Below are 19956 nucleotides of genomic sequence, written 5' to 3'. Positions count from 1 at the left end.
GACACGCCATTGTGTTACATCACCTTGTTCAAAATAAATGAGGAAATATGAGAGATGCTTACAAATTCATACATATATGACATTAGTTCAACCTTTCCTCCTTTCTCTACAAAGTAGGCAATTTGTTCACAATGTTGTTTGAGAATTTATTATGCTCAAAATCATTTTTGGATCTTCAGCCAAAAAAGAAAATTGCATCTATCATGTTAGCCCAAGTTTGAGTTGAGAGAGCATGCTTTAAAGTAAACCACATCATATTGGGATATTCTTAGAGAAGCCTAAACCTTTCAAGTAGACATATACCATCTTTACACTTTGTTATTTGTAAATAAATTAAATGAAGCTTTATATTTTTAAATATTTAAATATACGCTATATTATTAATTTCAAAACTTCGATATTGCATAGTTCTAAGATCCATCATTTCATCAACCCTAACTTAATGTAAAGATGTCATAACAAGGTGAGCCTTTCCTTTAGCCAAGCCATTGTGATAACATACTTATACTTGTGCATATTACTTCTTACTTCCACATCCCAAATAGAAATGTGATGGCCAGCGAATTCTCTCCTGTTTTGGATGTTACATGATTGGACACAACATTCCATATTAACGTCGTATTAAGCAATGAGATATATCTTTTTTGTATTGCGAGATCTTTAATTGAGGTACCATACACAAAGTGAATGCATGTAAGAAGCTGAATGGCAAGGAGCATCTCCCAACTTATGGACCAAATGAAATATGTCTTAAAATGATTTCATATGCTAACACAACAACATTGAATAATGGTAAGGTGGCAATGAACTCAAGGTCTTCACCCCATGTTAGTCTACTTTCAAAAGAGACAACATTGTCCAGAACAAAGTGGTCCAAAACACGATCCTTAAACAAATGACAAGGGATTGAACCACTCTTCACAAATGTTGGAGGGATATTGAATCTAATTAGCTTTATTTGCCAATACCAGAAATGAAAAGTTTGTTAAGTTCAAGTGAAACCTAGTTCTTTGATTTTTGAAGGTCTCTTTAGAGATTTTTGCAATTCATTTAACATTGAAGCTGGTATTTTAGAGAGGATCGATCCCGGGGATGCTCACTTTGGTCCCATAAGTTGGAAGCCCACAAGCTGTTCTATCTGGCACAATCAGAAGCAGGTCTGCCAATCACATAGGCAACAGGTCATTAACTAGCTCCCAATCATCTTGCACCCTCTGCCTCTTTGCACAGCTCTTGGAGGCCGACTTCTGAGGCATCATGTGACTGGCGCACGAGTCCAATGCTAGCTTCCCTAGTTCGAGTGATGTGGGTGAGCACTCGAGTACTCCTTTACTGAAGTAGCTTCTACCAGCCTTTTCTGCTGACTTCATCCCATCCTTTGAGCCCTCTCGCTCCAGCTTACGCAAGCGCATCTCGTAACTTTCAACCTCCTCTTTCTTCCCCAAGCTTGTGCACATATTCACGAGGTACCTTAAGCATTCCATATTATTTGGGTGGTGTACAAGGATTTCCTTATGCTTCGCTATAGCTAAGGAGTAAGAACCAGTCCTTCGGTAACAAGAAGCAACCATTAGTTGCCATTTCACCTGTTCAACAGACATGGCTTCAGCACAGTGTTGCTCGTTATATGTGCAGAGACAAGGTTATGAAATTTTCACATCATGTCACAACCCAGGTGTCTGTGTTACCTCATCATGCACACTATTGAATAGGTTGAGAATCATCTGCATTCTTTAAATTGTTGCTTGTGAGGAATATTGAAGTATATCTAACTCTGAAATTCAGAGGTCCTACATCCTGACATAAGCAAGCAGTTGCATCCTAGATTTCATTATATGACCAAAACGGATAAGTTCAGGGCTTGAAGCATCTCTCTTTCTAACCTCATTGGGCTGGATCTTTGAGGCCAGTTTGAATATAGGTATCGCTTTCTCATAAAGCTCATGCTGAACATAGAATGCGCCTAAAGAAGTGATAATATTCATATTGACAGGATGCACTCGATGCGACTCACTGTAGTAATAAAGAGCCTTGGTCTCATCACCACACTTTGTGAAGAGGCTTCCAAGTAACGCTAGTATGTCTGCATCATGCATTGCGCTTGTAATCACAATTTCAAGCCACTGTATTGCTTGCTGTGTGTTCCCCATCATATCACTAAGATGTCCAACCTGTCCAATCAAAAGGAAAACCATTTTCTTTATTTAGTTCATTTAGGAGGCCTGCCATTGGCTATTGAGTTCACTTGCAAGGGCTATGCATATCTCTCTCTTCTTTCTTCATGAAGAAGTTTGAATTAATGAATTGAAATATTTACTATGATCCATCTAGCCAACCAAGTAAGCTCAAAAATTACCTCTCTCTCTCTCTCTCATGACTACCAAAATCTGTGTTTGTGTAAAAATTACATGACATAGCGAACAGAATGTGACAAAGAGATAGAGAATACACAATACATAAGATGAAAATTAAAAATTTCTTTAGTTCCAAACAACTGATACAAAGATGGCTCTGTCCACCCGTGTACTTCCACTGTGAAGCTTAGATGGTGATCTAGACAGAAGATAGGTTAAGAGCTTAAGGCTAGCTGAAACAACTCTAATTGGATGAAAGATAGATGATTGATGACTATGAAGGGGTTTAGCTTTTATAGCCTATAAAGAAGGTCATGATGGATGACCTTTCATATGCACCTGTGTCTGTTGACCTTCCATGTGCACCTCCACTAGTTGGCTAAGAAATATTCCCTTTACCGTTAGCTAGGGCCCCTGATAACTCCCTTACCCCGCAACTCGATGTAATGTGCCTCGAGTTGCTACCAACTTAACTACTCCGTCTAACCCAAAGATTAGACCCATAACGGTCACCTTTTTGCCATCCGATCACATAGATCTCATCTGATATACAGGTTAGGACTCAACCAATATCCGGGCTCACATATGGCTTCTTCTCATAATGGGAGCCTTACAGCTTTGAGCACAATGGATCATTGGTGGCACCTTACGAGGGTGGGGCATTGAGTATATCTAACACCCCCCCTCAATGTCCACCCGCAAGTGAACTATCTCGTCAGTCCAATGTCGAGTCTCTGAAGATGAACTTGAAGCAGATCCTTTGTAAGTGCTTTGGTGAAGATATCCGCTCCATTCTCCTTTGTTGAACAGTAGACCGGTTCCACTATCCCATCCTCGATCAAATCACCCACATAGTGATACTGGATCTCTATATGTTTGGTGCGCGCATGAAACACTGGATATTTGACAATGGCGATGCAACTCTGATTGTCATATCTCAGCACAGTTGGTTCTTCATCTTGCACTCCCATATCCCATAGGATCCTTCTTAACCATACTACTTCATATGCAGCAAAACAAGCTGCCTTGTTCTCTGCTTCGGTAGGAGACAATACCACCGTTGATTGTTTCTTACTAATCCAAGAGAAAATTCCTGAACCCAAAGAGAAACAATAACCAGAAACTGCCTTCTTGGAATCACAGTCTCCTGCCCAATTTGAGTCATAGTTTCCCACAAGAGAAGTTTCGGAACTCTATGTGATACCATAGTCGAGAGTTTCCTTCAAGTATCTGACACCCGCATCCCAGCTTTCCAATGACTCTCATAAGGTTTGTTTGAGAACCTCCCAATGTCTGCTAGTGGTGATGTATCCTCAACGGATAACTTTGTATTCACCTCCATAGGTGTAGCTATCTCCTTGCACTCGATCATGCCAAATGCCTTCAAGATCTCCCATGCATACCTCTTTTGAGAGATGAAGATCTTTCCTCCCCAAACAATAGTGTAACAAGCCCAAGTCTATCATTTCAAACTCAGAACTCAAAGCCTTTTGAGTTTGGTTGATCATATCTTCATAGTCAGCTGTAATAAGAAGGTCGTCCATATATAGGACAATCACTACAGACTTTTTACCATCCCTATAAACATACAAGTTAGCATCTAAGGTATATCTTTTGAAGTTTAAGTTTGAAAAGAACTTATCTGTCTGCTCGTACCATGCTCTAGGGGCTTGTTTCAGTCCATACAATGTCTTCTTCAGCTTACACAATTTGTTCTCAAAATGGGGGGCCTCAAACCCTGGTGGCTGAGCCACGTACACCTCCTCCTTGAGGTCACCATTTAAGAACATTGACTTAACATCCATTTGGTAAACTGGCCGCTGCTTGTGGGTGGCCACTGCAAGTATTGTGCGAATAGTGGTCATTCTAGCAGTTGGGATAAATGACTCTTAAAAATCATATAGCTTCTCCTCATAATGGAGGCCTTACAACTTTGAGCACCATGGATCATTGGTGGCACCTTATGAGAGTGGGGCATTGAGCATATCTAACTCTGTGTGTGTTTGTGTGTGTGTGTGTGTGTGTGTGTGTGTGTGTGATTCAGCTAGACAACTAGACATGTACTATCTCATCCTCCCATTGTATCCCTATATGAGCACTATTTTGTCTTGTATACCACCTTGGCTTCTTTTACAGTATATCACTGACCATCTTTCAACATATCACATTTTGATGTCCAATGACAATTAACATTGTGCATGACTAACTCATAGCCCCCCCCTCTCTCTCTCTCTCTCTCTCTCTCTCTCTCTCTCTCATGCTTTTATGTCATGAAGAAGTTTCACTTAATGAATTGAAATATTTACAAAGGAGCTTCTCACCAACCAAGCAGAGTTGCAGACAAGTAGAAAACAATACATAGAGCCAAAAGGCTTAAAAAACACAAGGCTATAATAACAAAAGAAAGGGGATCACAAAGCACGCACAACCGGGGTCATGTGGATAATATCCATCCACAGAACAACCACCACTTCTATGAGGATCACACCAACACAAACCATTGAACTAACTAGCCACAATAGCAGTCCTCGAACATGGCCCAAGAATGGTGCAAAAAATAAATGCAGTGCATATTTGCCGAATGTTCCAAAGTCTAGTACAACACAAAAAATGAAAGAGACAGGTATGCTTTGGCTGTAATGGCGATGGAAGGCATCTTGCCAAAACCCAAGAATGAAATAGGGCAAGAAATAAAGTGGTGAGGAGTCTCATCACATGTGCCAAGACTCAAGTTTACAACACAGAGAAAAGAAAATCTATAGAAGCAAAAGGTATGAAGCAACAGAATTCCAAGAGACAAATAAAACCCAACTAGTTAATATATTTATCACATAAAAGCTTGTGCTCAATAATTGTTCAACATATCCATCCACATAAAGAGCATAAACTGAGGTTATGGCTCAGCAAGAAGCCAATTAAATTCAGCCCATATGCTTTCATGTTTGCCATACCTGAGATAAGCATCAAACAATATGTTCGAGGCTCAAAACATGCCTGAACATCCATTAGAACAATCCAGTACTTACTCAACCCAGACAGACCAACAATACCCTGTTTTGGAGCTTCAAAAGACCTTTCTTTCAGCCAAAACTTTCAATCTCTCAAACCTACTACAGCAGTAGATCAAGAAACATCAAAAAAATTCTCAAAATCCCTATGTTCAAGACAACCAAGAGCATCAATCATAGATTCAAGGTAGACCAAAAAATTCTCTTCATAAGCAGTACACTACCTATATTCCCTGTTCGGAACAGTCCACAGCAGTCACCAAGATCCCGGATCAGTCATAGATTCAAGGTAGACCAAAAAATTCTCTTCATAAGCAGTACACTGCCTATATTCCCTGTTCGGAACAGTCCACAGCAGTCATGAAGATCCCGGATCTGTCCTCTAATACATGTCAAAAGCTTCAGCCTGTTATCTCCAGTCTTTTTCCTTGCTTTCCCTTGTCTGCATGCAACACTTGCGCCTTTTCCATGCTCTCTCTCCTACTATAGCAACCTATTGGCACCCACAAATTGCCGTGCAAAATCTGGGGGGCAGCCTAGAGTGCTTTCATACTTAAATTCTCCTCTCCAACTTGTCCAAGGTCCACTGAATTGGATACTTTGCCACCCCTAATAAGTACTTGACATTCTTGACTCTTAACTGATGTAAAATCCATTTCAACGTCATGACTGATATAAACAGATAGTGTGTACTCAGCATAAACACAATTAACTCCAATCCCATAGGCACACAGGTAAAATATTGTTAGTGGCAAACTTATGGCATCCACCCCCTCTAAACTTGCACATCCTCCAACATGTGCCACATATCTTAGTCTTCAATCTGATCAAAATTATCTACTTCATCTTCATTATCTTCCTCTTCCTCTTCTTCTATACTATCTTGAGTAGTCCCAATATCATGCTCTTCTTCTTCATAACTGGTACAAACTAGGATACAAGTGACCTATCACACTCTCTATTTATAGATAAGGAACCAACCGAAAGGTGGGGAGTTTGCTTACGGGACACTTAAACACATTGAGTGCATTTGATTTTTGGGGCTTTTTAATGAGATAATTAATGTTTAATGTGTAATGTACCATTATTAGCTTAACATCCCTTCTTTGGCCCAAAACCGGAACCAAAAAGTGACAAGTGTAACTCGCCCTTGTGTACCCCAAGATCTCCTACCCCAAAATAGCCAGGGCATCAATCAATGGGTGCATGCCAGCTACCCAAGAATCTAGCAAGACTTTAGAGGCTATGGCTATCTTACCTTGGGAGTCCAAACGGCCACCCCAAAGAGGCAGAGGCATCAGACAAGGATGCTCATTGGCTGCCTAGTGGCCTACCACAACATGCAAAGGTGATGTTTAATAACTTTGATTTTCTTTTCCTTTTTAATGTAACAAAACTATGCATGGAGACTATTTGGGAGATGCAAGGTTCTCATGGATACTCTGCATTCTCTGCATAATGAGATACATAGATGAATGCTACTTGCTCAAGCACCCTTTTACAAAGATAATGATGATCATGCAATGCAAAGGAAAGGTACAATATGGAAGGGACACAATTGTTGAAGAAAATATTGAAACTTGTAGATACCAACAAAGGGTAGAATCCCTCACTCAACCAAGGATATCAATGCCGAAGTCAAAGGAGGATCCGATATCACACTTTGTGTAGTGCCGAGAACCAAGATAAAATGATGCAGCCTAACACCCCTTAGTTGGAAGAGCCAAAGGAGAATCACCCATTTGGTACATGCAACATACCTATACTTGATCTTGGGAGAGGGCCCCTATGCTCACCAAGTGACATAGAGGAACCCAAATCTCAACCTCGAGAGAGGATTCCAATGCTAGTCAAGAATCATTAAGATAGAAACCCAGCAAGCAAATGGACCTAGTGGATGAAGAGGAAACACCTGACATTCCTCAACTCGAAGAGTGCGCAAAAAGTAGTAGTTAGAATGTGTCCAAACTACATCTCAAGAGGTGACTCCAATGTTGACCAAGCGGTGTAGACATGTGTGAAACTCAACCTTAGTAGATGGATCATGTGTCAATCAAGAACTCAAGTTACAACCACCAAGATAGTGGTCCACTTGAAATTCAAAAAGAATAAGCTAGTGTTAGGTATGACTCACGCCTATGCTCACAGAAGAGTGTCAGTGATCTGCAGTAGGACACTGGGGCACTTTTTACTCTCCTTATGAGAGGTTTTTCCCCCAATTATATTACCTTTTATTTTATGTGCTTATGTTACACAGTTCAAGCACTTATCATGTTTTACACCTTTCGGGTTTGAACGCACATTAACAACCCTAAGGTTTAAGGATTGTACTTCATACTTGCATTACACTCTTTGAAAATCACATTGGGAGTCGTGTCTTCACTCTCTTCACTGTCAACTATGTACTCGCAAATGAGCTTCGATCTTCCCCATCTCACATTTGGTATCAAAGCTCAAATTCAACTTGAATTCAGCTTAGGTTCAGTTTATCCTCTCTCCTTGTCCAATTCTACGCCAAGCAGCACCTTCCCCATTTCCAAGAGCAGCTCAACTCCCCTTTGGCCAGCTGTCGCCTCCTCCAGCCCCCGTTGCAAGCTCCTCCAACCCCCTTGCTATGCCAGTCGTGCCACTAGCAGCAGTGCCAATGCCACCAGTAGCAAAGCCAGCGCGCTGCCTACAGCGCCTCCCCTACCCTGGCTGCCTGCACTAGCGTTGTCGACGCCTGCTCAAACCCACCTGCACCACCTACGCCCTGGTCCTGCGCTGCCTGCAGCCCAACTGACTGCATCCTCTGCTCTAGCTTGTTCGCCTCCTGAGCGCCACCTGGTTTCCCCGCCACCTATTCGCCATCGTTGCCAGTATCCTCGGCTCACATAGGTAACAGAGACACTTTTTACATTTCAAAATTTTGAATTTCAGCAAGGGACCTCTTCTTGCTCGGGCAATCTCGTGTCTTGGATGCACTTTTGGCAATACTTTCTTGGGAAGCCAACCAAGAAATTTGGGGTTTTTTGGTTTACTACAAGCATTGGCACATGTACTATAGGTTCACTCTGAAATAGACTGAAATTGTGCATTTTGGACAACAAAATTTTGGGCCTTCAATTGATTGTGTTGTGAGCAATGTTTATGCATTGGACAGTGTGTACATTGGATAGTTTTGACATAGTGTGACACAGATTTGTCAATTACGGCGTGGTGCATGCTGCTGTAATTTTTGGAAATTTTCAAATTTCCAGGTTGTTCCAGCTTTAGCTCTTGCTCGTGCTCTTTGAAACAATGACATTTGCTATGGCCAATCAAGGACAATGATCTATTCACATATGTATCCAAGGAGGATAGATTGGATGGCAATAATTATTCTCTATGGTCTTTCATGATGAAGAATGTATTGATTGTGAAAAATCTTTGGGTTTATGTTAGTGGTGAGGAAGTTTTTCTTGGAGTTGTGGCTCCTACAACACCTCCTAGAGGAGGAGGTGGTCAAAGGCCCACTCTAGCTCAGCCACTTCCCCAGAGATCAGCAACACAAAAGGCTTGGGACACACTGGATGTTCAAGCACTGTCATTGATTGCATTGGTAGTTTAGCGGTCTATAATCCCACACATACGGTCTGCAACTTTTTCAGGTGAAGCATGGCTTACACTTGAGCACATGTTTGCTAGAAAAAATGAGGCACGCATCTCTTTCTTGAAGAACTTGAAGAAAGAGCTTGAGAATACGAAGATGGATGAAGGTGATTCCATGTAGGATCATCTTAACAAAATTTACGACTTGCGTGAGTAGTTAATAAATGTAGATGAGTATTATTCAGATGCATATTTGATCTCTACTACCCTGAACTCTTTGCCGCCCTCTTATTTGGCCTTTCATACGGCCCTAAATCTCACCATGAGAATTTCTCTTCAGCCACTTACCTTTCTTCAGTTGGTTAGTTTACTCGTAGAAGAAGAGCAAACAAGAAAGAACAGTGGGTTGGATGTAATAGCCTCTGAACAGGCTTTTATGGTGAGGTAGAAGGGCAAGGGCAACCAGTTTAAAAATGCTCTGTAGAGTTCTAGAAGTTTAGGTACTTCACAAAGCAGCAAGAAATAGGGGGCACGCAAACCAAGAAGGGAAAGCGCCACTGTTGTAAGAAGCCAAGTCATTACATCACAAAATGTAAAAAGCACATTGCCAAGGAGAAGGAGTCAGGGACATCTGTTTCTAATGCACCTTCTACTGCTATAGCGTCCGTGTCTTTTGTTGTAGACCATGACTACTATTTCTACACTTGCAGTTATGACTCTTTTTGGCCTAATAGAGCATTTAGCTCTACTGAGGATGCTAGCACTTGGTTCTTTGACAGTGGTGCTTCTAAGCACATTACATCCCGTAGAAATTTATTTTCCTTTGTTATTGCAACTCCTGTTAGCAAGTCTATGCAGTGTGCCAACAATGCATCTTACCCTGTTTAGAGATATTGGAAAGATTGTCTTGACAAACATTAATGGCTCTACTCTTCGTTTACAAGATGCATTATATGTGCCAAGCATAAAGAAGAATTTGTTGTCCATTTCTTTTTTAGCAAAGTGTGGTATGCATGTCACATTTGATTATGATAAATATATGATCAAGGATAAAGAATTATTGACTCTGGTTTTGACTAGCGCATTATGTCATGGACTCTATGAGTTAGATGCTTGTTCAATTGATCAGTCCGTCTATTTAGCATCTAATCTTACTCCTGCCATATCACAAGCAGAGTTATGGCATGCTCGCATGGGGCATGTCAACTATGGCAGTTTAATACTTATCCAGCGTACTCATATGCTAGATGGCTTAACTCTCTTGGAGAGACCTCCTGAGCATATTTGTGAGGGATGCATTTTGGAAAAAATACATAAATTCTTGTTTCCTCATAATGTTGCTTTTAAGGCAACCACCAAATTACAAATTGTGCATTCGGATGTATGTGGACCTATGCAGACATAGTCATTGGGTGGATGTTATTATTCCGTCGCCTTCATTGATAACTTAACTCATTTTTATTGGCTCTACTCCTTGGTGAAAAAGTCAGAGGTGTATGATGTATTGTTGGCTTTTGTTGCACTTGCTGAAAATCAATTTGGTTGCAAGATTAAGACGCTCCATTCGGACCAAGGGGGGGAATACATGTCTTCTTTGTTGAATAGTTTTTTGAAGCAGAAAGGCATTGTCCATCAGTATACTATTGCATATACTCCATAGCAGAATGGAATTGCAGAAAGGAAGAATCAACCACTCATAGGGATGGCTAGATATATATTGAAAGCTAAGAGTTTGCCACATGGCTTTTGAATGGAAGCAGTTATGTATGCCTTTCATATTTTGAATAGGTGATCTACCAGGCATTAAAAAATGTTATGCATTTTGAGGCTTGGAACAGCCGAAAACCTTCAGTTGGCCATTTTCATACTTTTGGGTGTCTTGCATATGCTCATATTCCCAAAGTACTAAGAAAGAAGTTGGACAACCACGCTGTTAAATGCATTTTTGTAGGGTACAACAATGAGAGCAAAGGATATAGATTGTATGATCCTATTTCCAAGAAAGTCTTTGTGAGTAGGGATGAGGTTTTTTATGAAAAATCAGAATTATTTCTTGCTAGTTTTAATACCTATCAGGCTGCAAATGATGTGTTTGAAAGGGTGCTGGCATAGCCAACTACACCATTGAGCAATGCAAAAATTCAGCCTATGGCTTATCTAAATATTCAGCAAGATGCTGAATTTGAGATTCAATAGGAGCTTATACACAATTAGGAAGCTAGGCACTTGCACACTATGAAAGATAGTCATTTGGATGCTTCTATTGCTGGTCATACTAGAAGACAAGCTCATCTGCATGATCATACTAATACAATGGAGTTTGTTATGGCAGCGCACACACTTGATGATGAGGAGCGTGAATGTTTTAAGGATGCACAACAAAGTGTGCATTGGATGGCAGCAATGCAAGCTGAATTTGATTCTATCATAAAGAATCAAACATAGGATTTAGTGACATAGCCAATTGGAAAGAAAGCCATTGATACAAAGTGGGTCTATAAGCTGAAAAGAAATGTGGATGGATCCATTGATAAGTATAAAGCTAGGCGTGTGGCCAAAGGCTATGCAGCCCAAAAGAATTGACTATGAGGAGACATTTGCCCCCACATCCTATATGACTACCATTCAATCTATGGTTGCTTTGGCTACCCATCATGGTTGAACTGTGCACCAACTTGATATTAAGATTGCATTTTTACATAGGGAACTTCAAGAAGAAGTGTATATACAACAACCCATTGGTTTTTAGTTGAGCGCTCCGAACACTTGATATGTAAGCTGAAAAAGGCTTTGTATGGTTTGAAACAAGTCCCCCCGAGCTTGGTATGCAAAAATTGATGCCCTTTAACTCGGCCAAGGTTTCACTAACAACTCATCAGAGTCTACTATTTATGTATGTAAAGAGGGGGGATCCTTGCTAGTCATATATCTTTATGTAGATGATCTTTTGCTCACAGGGACACATACTGATCAAATTTCAGCATTCAAGAAAATTTGCAACAAACTTTTGGAATGTCAGATTTGGATCCTTTGCATAGCTATTTCGGCTTTTAGTTCCTTCATGATGCTAGAGGCATTGGATTATCACAGTCCAAATATATGGTAGACTCCTTGAGAGTTTTGACTTATAGGATTGCAAGCCAGTTTGCACTCCCATGGAGATTGGACTCAAGCTATCCTTAAATGATGACAGTTATTAGTTTGACATCCATACATATGCTCTTGCAATCGGATGTCTCATTTATTTATGCAATACAAGGCCAAATATTCAGTTTGCAATTTCAGCCCTGAGCAGAATATGCACAACCCACGCATGTCACATTGGCAAGCTATGAAGTGTGTTTTTCGTTACTTGCAGGATACTAGGACTCTTGGACTACTTTATGCCAAGGGGAGACCACTGCAACTACATGCTTACGATGATTCAGATTGGGCTAGTGATTTTGATTCACGTCACTCTATGAGTGGAAATTGTTTCTTTCTTGGCTCATCTTGCATCTCTTTGCTTAGCAAGAAACAATTCACTATTGCCACATCATCTTATGAAGTTGAATACAAGGCAACTTTCACTACCACAATTGAATGTGAATGGCTCAGACATTTGTTAGCTGATCTTGATGTATCTATCACAGAGCCTACTCCTTTGTTTACCGATAGTCAAAGTGCAACTGCAGTGGCATGGAACCTAGTGTTTCATGCACACATGAAACACAAAGATCCACTATTACTTTGTCAAAGAGAAGCTACATGCAAGAGATATCAGCCTTTTCTACTGCCCTACCATCAGTAATGTGGCAGACATCTTCACTAAAGCTCTTCCTCGTGACAAATTTGAAGCATTTCTCAATGCTTTAAATTTGATCACCTTTGGTGGATGATCCTTGTATATTGATCACTTTTCACTCCAGGGGTTTGAAGCATTCTTCACCAAAGCTCTTTCTCGTGACAAATTTGAATTTGATCTCCTTTGGTGGGTGATCCTTGTATGTTGATCACTTTTCACTCTAGGAGGGTTTGTTGGGTATGACTCATACCTATGCTCATAGAGTGTCAACGATTCGTGGTAGGATACTTGGGCACTTTTTACTCTCCTTATGAGAGGTTTTTCTCCGGAATTATATTATCTTTTATTTTATGTGCTTATGTTACACAGTTTGGGCACTTATCGTGTTTTATATCTTTCAAGTGTGAACGCACATTAACAACCCTAAGATTTAAGGGTTGTACTTTGTACTTGCATTACACTCCTTGGAAATTGCATTGGGAGTCATGTCTTCACTCTCTCACTCTCTTCACTATCAACTATGTACTCTCAGCTGTACTTCAAACTTTCACATCTCACAGCTACTAGTGTAGTAACTAATGTTGAATGAGAAAAACACCTCAGTTGAAAGAAAAGAAAGAAAAATGCCAAGATAAGGAAAAAGGATGCTTGAGATCCAATTTCAAGAAAGAACTATGTTCGTCTCCATACTCATGGAGACAATAGTCATGTAGGCAAGAACCAAAAAACAAACCGTCATATGGCATTAACAAAAAACATTCAAAGTGTAGCCCTCATAAACAACTTCATGCACATGTAGGCATTGTATGAAAGCAGCCTCTTCCTTATAAAGAAAAAACAATAGCATTATAGCTACTAAAAGGAAGCAATTCACATTATGATAGGCAATGCAATGAAGGAAACAACATTCAAAATCCACATCACCAACAATAAATGTGGCAAACCCAATAAATACCTGCAACCTTGCCCTAAACTGAAATACCAAACCCAACATGAAAGAATCTAAAAAGAAACCTCCATATCATATGTTTCCTATTGATATGCTTTGGATACTATGCTAAACTAAAAAATAAAGCTGAGTGAGTCTAGATGCATAGAAAAGAGATGGAAAAATAAGTGACTAAGTGTGCAAAGAAATACTTGAAAAAAGTGAAAGTACCGCTAAGCCTATATAGTCTCCTAAAGGAAATGAAGCTTACCTTAGGATCCTAAGGATGGCCTAGGATTCCTAAGAAAATAATCTAAGGCTAGGTAATGATCGAACCAGTCAAATATTCCATAAGGGACTCACTAAGGAGAAGATCTAGAATCCACCACACCAATAGCCATGAAGACAAATAGTAGGGGGTGAAGAAACTGCAGTACCTCCCTAGGGAAGTCCCCCCTCTCAACTTCCTTGGAGTGGTACAACCACTGCCAAAAGGGGCTAAGGATGGTGTAGAAATAGGGATTGGATTCAACTTAAGTATGGATAGAATATCCCTAAAAATAGTGTGATTTTGGATATGGGTCTAATACCCTTGGCCTTTGAGTAAATTGTCATCTACATGGCCAGATGTTTGGCAAAATGTACAAAACCTATTCTTTTTAGCCAAGTAATGCCAATTTGTGATGTCTTGAATAACAACCCCTTTTTGCCTCAATGAAGGAGACTAAGCATTGGCATTGCAACACGGTCAATGTTTAGGATCCATCAAGGAGGGTGGAACTGGGTCTAAATGTATAGGTCATTTCTTTTTGCTCTCTATTTCCTTTAAGAAAGGAGATGACTCATCAGCATAAAAGGAGGATTCTATGTAATAAAAAACAAACCAGACACTACTACAATGGCCTCAAGTAACTCTTTAGAAGAGCAACGGCTCTACTACCATGTAAAGATACCCTCGGTTTTGCAAAAGAAAACACAAAGTGTACAACCACAATTGAAACATAGTGAACTCAAACACTAACGCAAAAATGCAAAAATACAAAATGAAGATAACTTATTAATGAATTAATTAACATAAAATGTACAAAATATTCAATGGGAGAGCTGTCCAACACCCAGTGGCTCTCATGGGAGCAGGTTAAGGAAGGTGTGGAGGAGCATCATCCACTAAAGATGAATCCCGAGTGCAGCAACCACTAATCGGACTAGAGATTGATGAATAAAAAAAGAAGAAAACACAAAAATGGCTTACTACTAATGCAAATGCAGATCAAGTTGATGCTAAAAAGTGCTCCAAACAATGAACAATAGCAAGGCAGCCTGTAGGGATGAAAACATGACAGTCCACCAAGTCACAATGATTAGGGGAGCAACTCGGAACGCTTGAATAGCGGCTGTGCACATAGCATGCATAGGGATGATAGAGCTCACTCATCTACAAAGCCAAACGTCTTTTCACACTTGATAATCTCCCAACTAAGGGGGAGATCACCATATGATGATGTCCTTATATTATCATGATCTCTTTAGCAGTTTTCCTTTAATGAGTATCAAAAGAGAATGCTACAATTATTAGGGTGCTCCCCATAAAATGTAAAGGGATTGTGGCATATTGTAGTGGATCTTTTCCCTCCTCCTTAAGAAGGCGCGAAGTGCATATACATACCCCATTTTTAGTTTGTTCTAGGACTTAGAGGTGAGAGATGCCTTTGTTTACATTTTGATTATCCTTCTTGAGCAGCTACTCAAGGATATAGCATTTTATTCTTTATAATAGTTGCCATGGTTTTACCTTTCTTAAAACCTACTTTGAACAAATAGAAGAAAAATCTTTTGGGAAAGAAAATACAAGTACTTGATACATAATCATTTTCTCACATCCACCTAGGTTCATAATATAAAATGTCTCATTTTATAGGGCTCCAACAATAGATAAGAACACAAGCAAGGCAAGTGGTGCCTTTGTATCTATTCTCATTATCCCTCTTGGGCAGCTACTCTAGTGTATAGTATATTCTTTATATTTATTACTTTGAACAAATAGACCAAGCTTTGTGTGGGAAAGAAAATTATGTACTTTACTTGATAAAAATCATTTTCTCACATCAGCTTAGCTGAAAAATACACAACATCTCATAATGTAGGGCTCCAACAATAGACAAGAATACAAGCATGTTTTAACATATCATAAGCAGTTGTTTCTATATGAGAGAGAGAGAGACAGACAAATGTAAAAATCCAGATGAAAATTGAACTATTTTTTAAAAAAGCTGTACATACGATGAGCAATATCATTATCCTTTTCTGGTTAAAAGTTGTGATAAACTGATATACCTGATATATGATTTCAACATTATTTGGGAGCCTCTTAGCAAGCTCCCTAAATGTTTCCAATGCTTCTCGAAGCAAACCAAGTTTTTTTTGCACAAGGCCAAGATTGTACATAGCCGGAATAAAGTTTGTATCACATTGCAGTGCTTCACAATAAAGTGCTTTAGCTCCTTCAGCATTGCCCTGCAATCAAGAAGTTTGTTTACAAACTCAATCAATATTTACAAGGCACTGACCTATCTTGCTGATTAACAAATAAAGAATTTGGCATTTAATTCATTTTTTCTATGTACACACTCTCTCAAGTCTACTATGGTAAATGGACATCAAGTGCTAAAAATAGGAACAATAAGCAAAAACAAAAAAGAGCCTCCCCATTAAGCGTGAGAGAGAAAGAAAGAAAGAAAGTTATAATAACATCTACAAAAGGCCAAATCAGCCTATGAGACCAAGATTTTACCTCTAAAAAGTCAGGGAATTTTCCCAAGTCCCAAGATACCTATCATCTAATGCTATGAATAACCAAGTGGAAAATAAAGAATACATGGCTAATTAATACAAAATGATGTCTAAGCAAGATACAATGAGGAACTACTCAGGAAGCACTCCCATCCCAAGATATCTCTCATGGGTCTATCTAGCATAGAGAAATTGAAGCGGCTAGGTATGGTTCCCTGATGACAATGTAGTATCCTTTGTATTTGCAGATGATGCCTCCTATAAGGGTGTGGACCAGCTGGACATGGAGTCGAGCTCTACACCTCTCTGTGGCTGTGTCCAGGGTGGTTCCTCGTGGTGGGGCCGCCAATTAGTCCAAGAAGGGCTTTGTAGTGGGGGGACTAGTCAATGCACGGTAGAACTCTGTGAGTGTACATTGGTGTGCAGCTCCCTGTCTTTGCTCCTGGGTCCATAAGAAGTGCTCTCTATGATGGCGTAGCTCTAGTAGGAAGAGCCTGAGACATCTCTGATCCGGAAAATCCATCACCCTGGATAGTGGCCTGAATCCCTCACTAAACAAGCAATGGATATGCTCTCCAATCTCATAATACACTGGACATTTGCATTAGTGCTCCTCTATCTATGGCTCAAGTTGACAGAGCTCGTAAATCTTGTCCTTCGGGGGGCGGGGGCAGGGGCGGGGGGGGTCGGCACCATATCTACCTATCTCGATCCATAACTGGTGTGAAGATATACAAAGTTGTCAGATGGCACATTATACGCCATGAGACAAGTGTGCATCCATGTATCTTGAGCAAATAACAAAGCCATCGAGGGATATTGCAATTCTTGGCAACTTCCTTGAACATGGTGTACTAGAGACAATGGCAGCAAAGGCTTAGGCCCACCTTGTGAAATCTCGTCAAAACTCCTGATCCCTAGTAGCATGGCTGTCCTATTCAAGTGTGCCTCTTGTAATCTTGTCCTTTTGTAGTTCCTGAATATGTTGTATCTGGTTTATGTATGATGGTCTAGAGCCACCTTGCCCCTTCTAATCTTGAAATCCTATACTTTTTTTCATAATTAATTTTTTTTAAAAGAGGATTTTTTGCATAGTATAAAAAAAATTACCACCAACAAGCCAAAAACAACCTACTTTCCCACTTTAACAACAAAATCATTAATGATGACTAAGTTCTCTTAGTAAGGCCTACTGAAATGGTGGGCCAAAAACAATTTGTGTCAATCAAATGATCAGCGAAATCATGCTAAATATTCTACTCTCTTGCCTTGCATCTCAGCCCACTCACTGAGTTCATGCTCTAGTATAGATCCATATATCTTGGCCAAAGTATGGCCGATCATGAGTCTTATAACTGCTAGGGATCAAAGGATCACCACTCTTAAAGAGTGGAATTATGGTGTTGTCTGACCAGATCATAGGAAAGCCCTCGCATACTACTCTATTGAGTATATATGCCAATATGGATGCTAGTATGTCACAAGCATGTGAGAAATATTCTGCCACTAGCTCATCCTCATCTTGTGCCCTCCCATTATGTAATCTATAAATTGCATACCTAACCATTTTCCAGGTGAAGAAAGACCATTGTGTTGATCTACAAGCCTCTGGAGGCTGCATAGGTGGCTGTCCTAGCAGATCATACAATTGTCTCCCATAGTCAAGCCAGGCATCTCATGATGTAATTTGTATGGGGGGATGTCTTTCGAGAAACATATTCCATGCACTCCTGCTATCTTGTCCCAAAAATAGCTCATATATCTCTACCTTTGCTTTCGCCTAGTCTCACTTCTTCCACGCAAGGCACTAGACGGATGTCCTTGCTTAACAATGTGTCTCGAGTGACTATCTCCTCTTCTCTCTGTAAGCGAGCACAAGTAACTTTTCACTCATCATCATAGCAACTATTTTGGGAGCAATAGAGCATGTGTGTCTACGTCAGGGTAGGATGTGTTAGAATGCATACATGGCTGATCTATGTATGGCCTCTGCTAAGTCCCTTGTACATTCCTTTGGCGATTTGCTCAAGTCCAATGTATGTAAACTAGTCTACAGAGAGCCACCATAGATGTGTCAGGTTGTCTTCTACAAAGTAATATTTGGGATATTTAGAGAGACATGGTGTTCCATGTTTCAAATGTCCACAAGAGAGAAAAATGTCAAAATAACATGAACTACAATCTACTGCTATGCCGATTGGTCTCTTCGATATCTCAAATTTTTGGATGTAAAGTATTAACCCTAGTGAGCCTATTTGAGGTCTTTCCAATACAATATGGCCACACCTCCAAAACCCCTAGTGCTTCTTGGTTTTCTAGCTACTAGACGAAATGTACTTTCCCATCTATATCCCTGCACGTCCAATAGTTGGCTACCTTTACATTGGTGTCTTTTGGTGTACATGGCTATATCTATGTTTCAAAAGCTCTCTTCAAAGTAACCAACATCCAAGCATAGGGCTCCATTACAATTCCATACTAACATCCTGAGTGTCTCATAGGTCTCATACCATCATGCAGTCCTTCTATCAATGATGATGACCTATCCATCCTTGTAGATAGCCCATTTTCCCTCCTTGCAAGCCTCCAACACTTTGGGCATGTGTTCTCTATGATGTGCAATCTGTGCTGGGATAAGATCCTCATCTAAATAAATCTTCTCACCCTTGAGGACTCTCCTCTTAGAGAGGGATGCCTTTTTTTTTCTTTATGTCCCCAAAGTGAAGGATCAAAGCCTTGGACTTCGAGTCCTCTTTCACCACTCTTGAAGCACTGAGTATAGGTACATCTAAAGCCCCAATTTTATTGGCAAGTGTCTTAGCATGTTCCTGTGGGCTGCTCTTCTCCTCCCATCTTACTACCCATATATATAATACCCTAGTTCGTCTCTTGGCCTCTTCTTCCAAAGTAGCATTCATTACCTTAGTTTTTTTCATTGATATTCCCTTGTTCCTTTTTCTACCTGTTGAGAGTACGCTGCAGCAAGAGAAGTGTGTAGGTGAGTCAGAGTGACAAAGAGAGAGTACAATATGATTTTGGGCGTACCAACAATGTGTTAGTACACAAAGAATAAAATGTATTTATACTTAGGGCACGTAAGGATACATTCACATGTACAACATAATAATACATGTATACAAGCGTTGCTCAGCAAAAGTGTGCAGGTGAGTGAGAGCGATAGAGAGAGAGTACGATATGATTTTGGGTGTACCAACAATGTGTTGATATACAAAGAATAAAATGTATTTATACTTAGGACACGTAAGGGTGCATTCACATATACAACATAACAATACACATGTATGATACACAAAGGTAAATAAAGGACCTTTACAACACAACAACCTTCTACTTAAAGGTCTGAAGTGAACCTTTAACCAACTCCCACTAGTCGTATGCAATGCTCATGCTAAGCCTTGCTTAGACTTTTAGTGATAACATCTGCAAGATTGTCTCGTGTTTTGATCTTGCTCAATGTGATTAGACCATCTTCTAGAATCTGTCTGATAAAGTGATATCGCA

At 40.0% G+C, this 19956-nt stretch overlaps 1 protein-coding gene across 3 annotated transcripts in view; it reads right to left on the bottom strand.

The window, feature by feature from the left end:
* Nucleotides 1-779: 779 nt before the first annotated feature.
* The window catches only part of LOC148028094 (uncharacterized), a 76492-nt gene continuing 57315 nt past the window's right edge, over nucleotides 780-19956 (bottom strand). For 2 of the 3 annotated variants that reach the window (XM_087689779.1, XM_087689778.1), the window contains 3 exons: nucleotides 15979-16158; nucleotides 1884-2171; nucleotides 780-1586 (listed from right to left, as the gene is read on the bottom strand). In XM_087689779.1, coding sequence (XP_087545905.1) covers nucleotides 1167-1586; nucleotides 1884-2171; nucleotides 15979-16158 — 888 coding nt within the window. In that variant the 3' untranslated portion in view covers nucleotides 780-1166. The remainder of the gene's footprint in view (nucleotides 1587-1883; nucleotides 2172-15978; nucleotides 16159-19956) is intronic. The other variant, XM_087689780.1, reaches the window with a different exon arrangement.

This window comes from Lygodium microphyllum, chromosome 12, assembly GCF_053477565.2.
Source record: "Lygodium microphyllum isolate KBCC chromosome 12, Lygodium_microphyllum_v1.1.10, whole genome shotgun sequence".
Taxonomy (NCBI): Eukaryota; Viridiplantae; Streptophyta; class Polypodiopsida; order Schizaeales; family Lygodiaceae; genus Lygodium; species Lygodium microphyllum.
The sequence above is the reverse complement of the archived record's forward strand: the minus strand, read 5'-3'. Positions and strand labels throughout refer to the sequence as shown.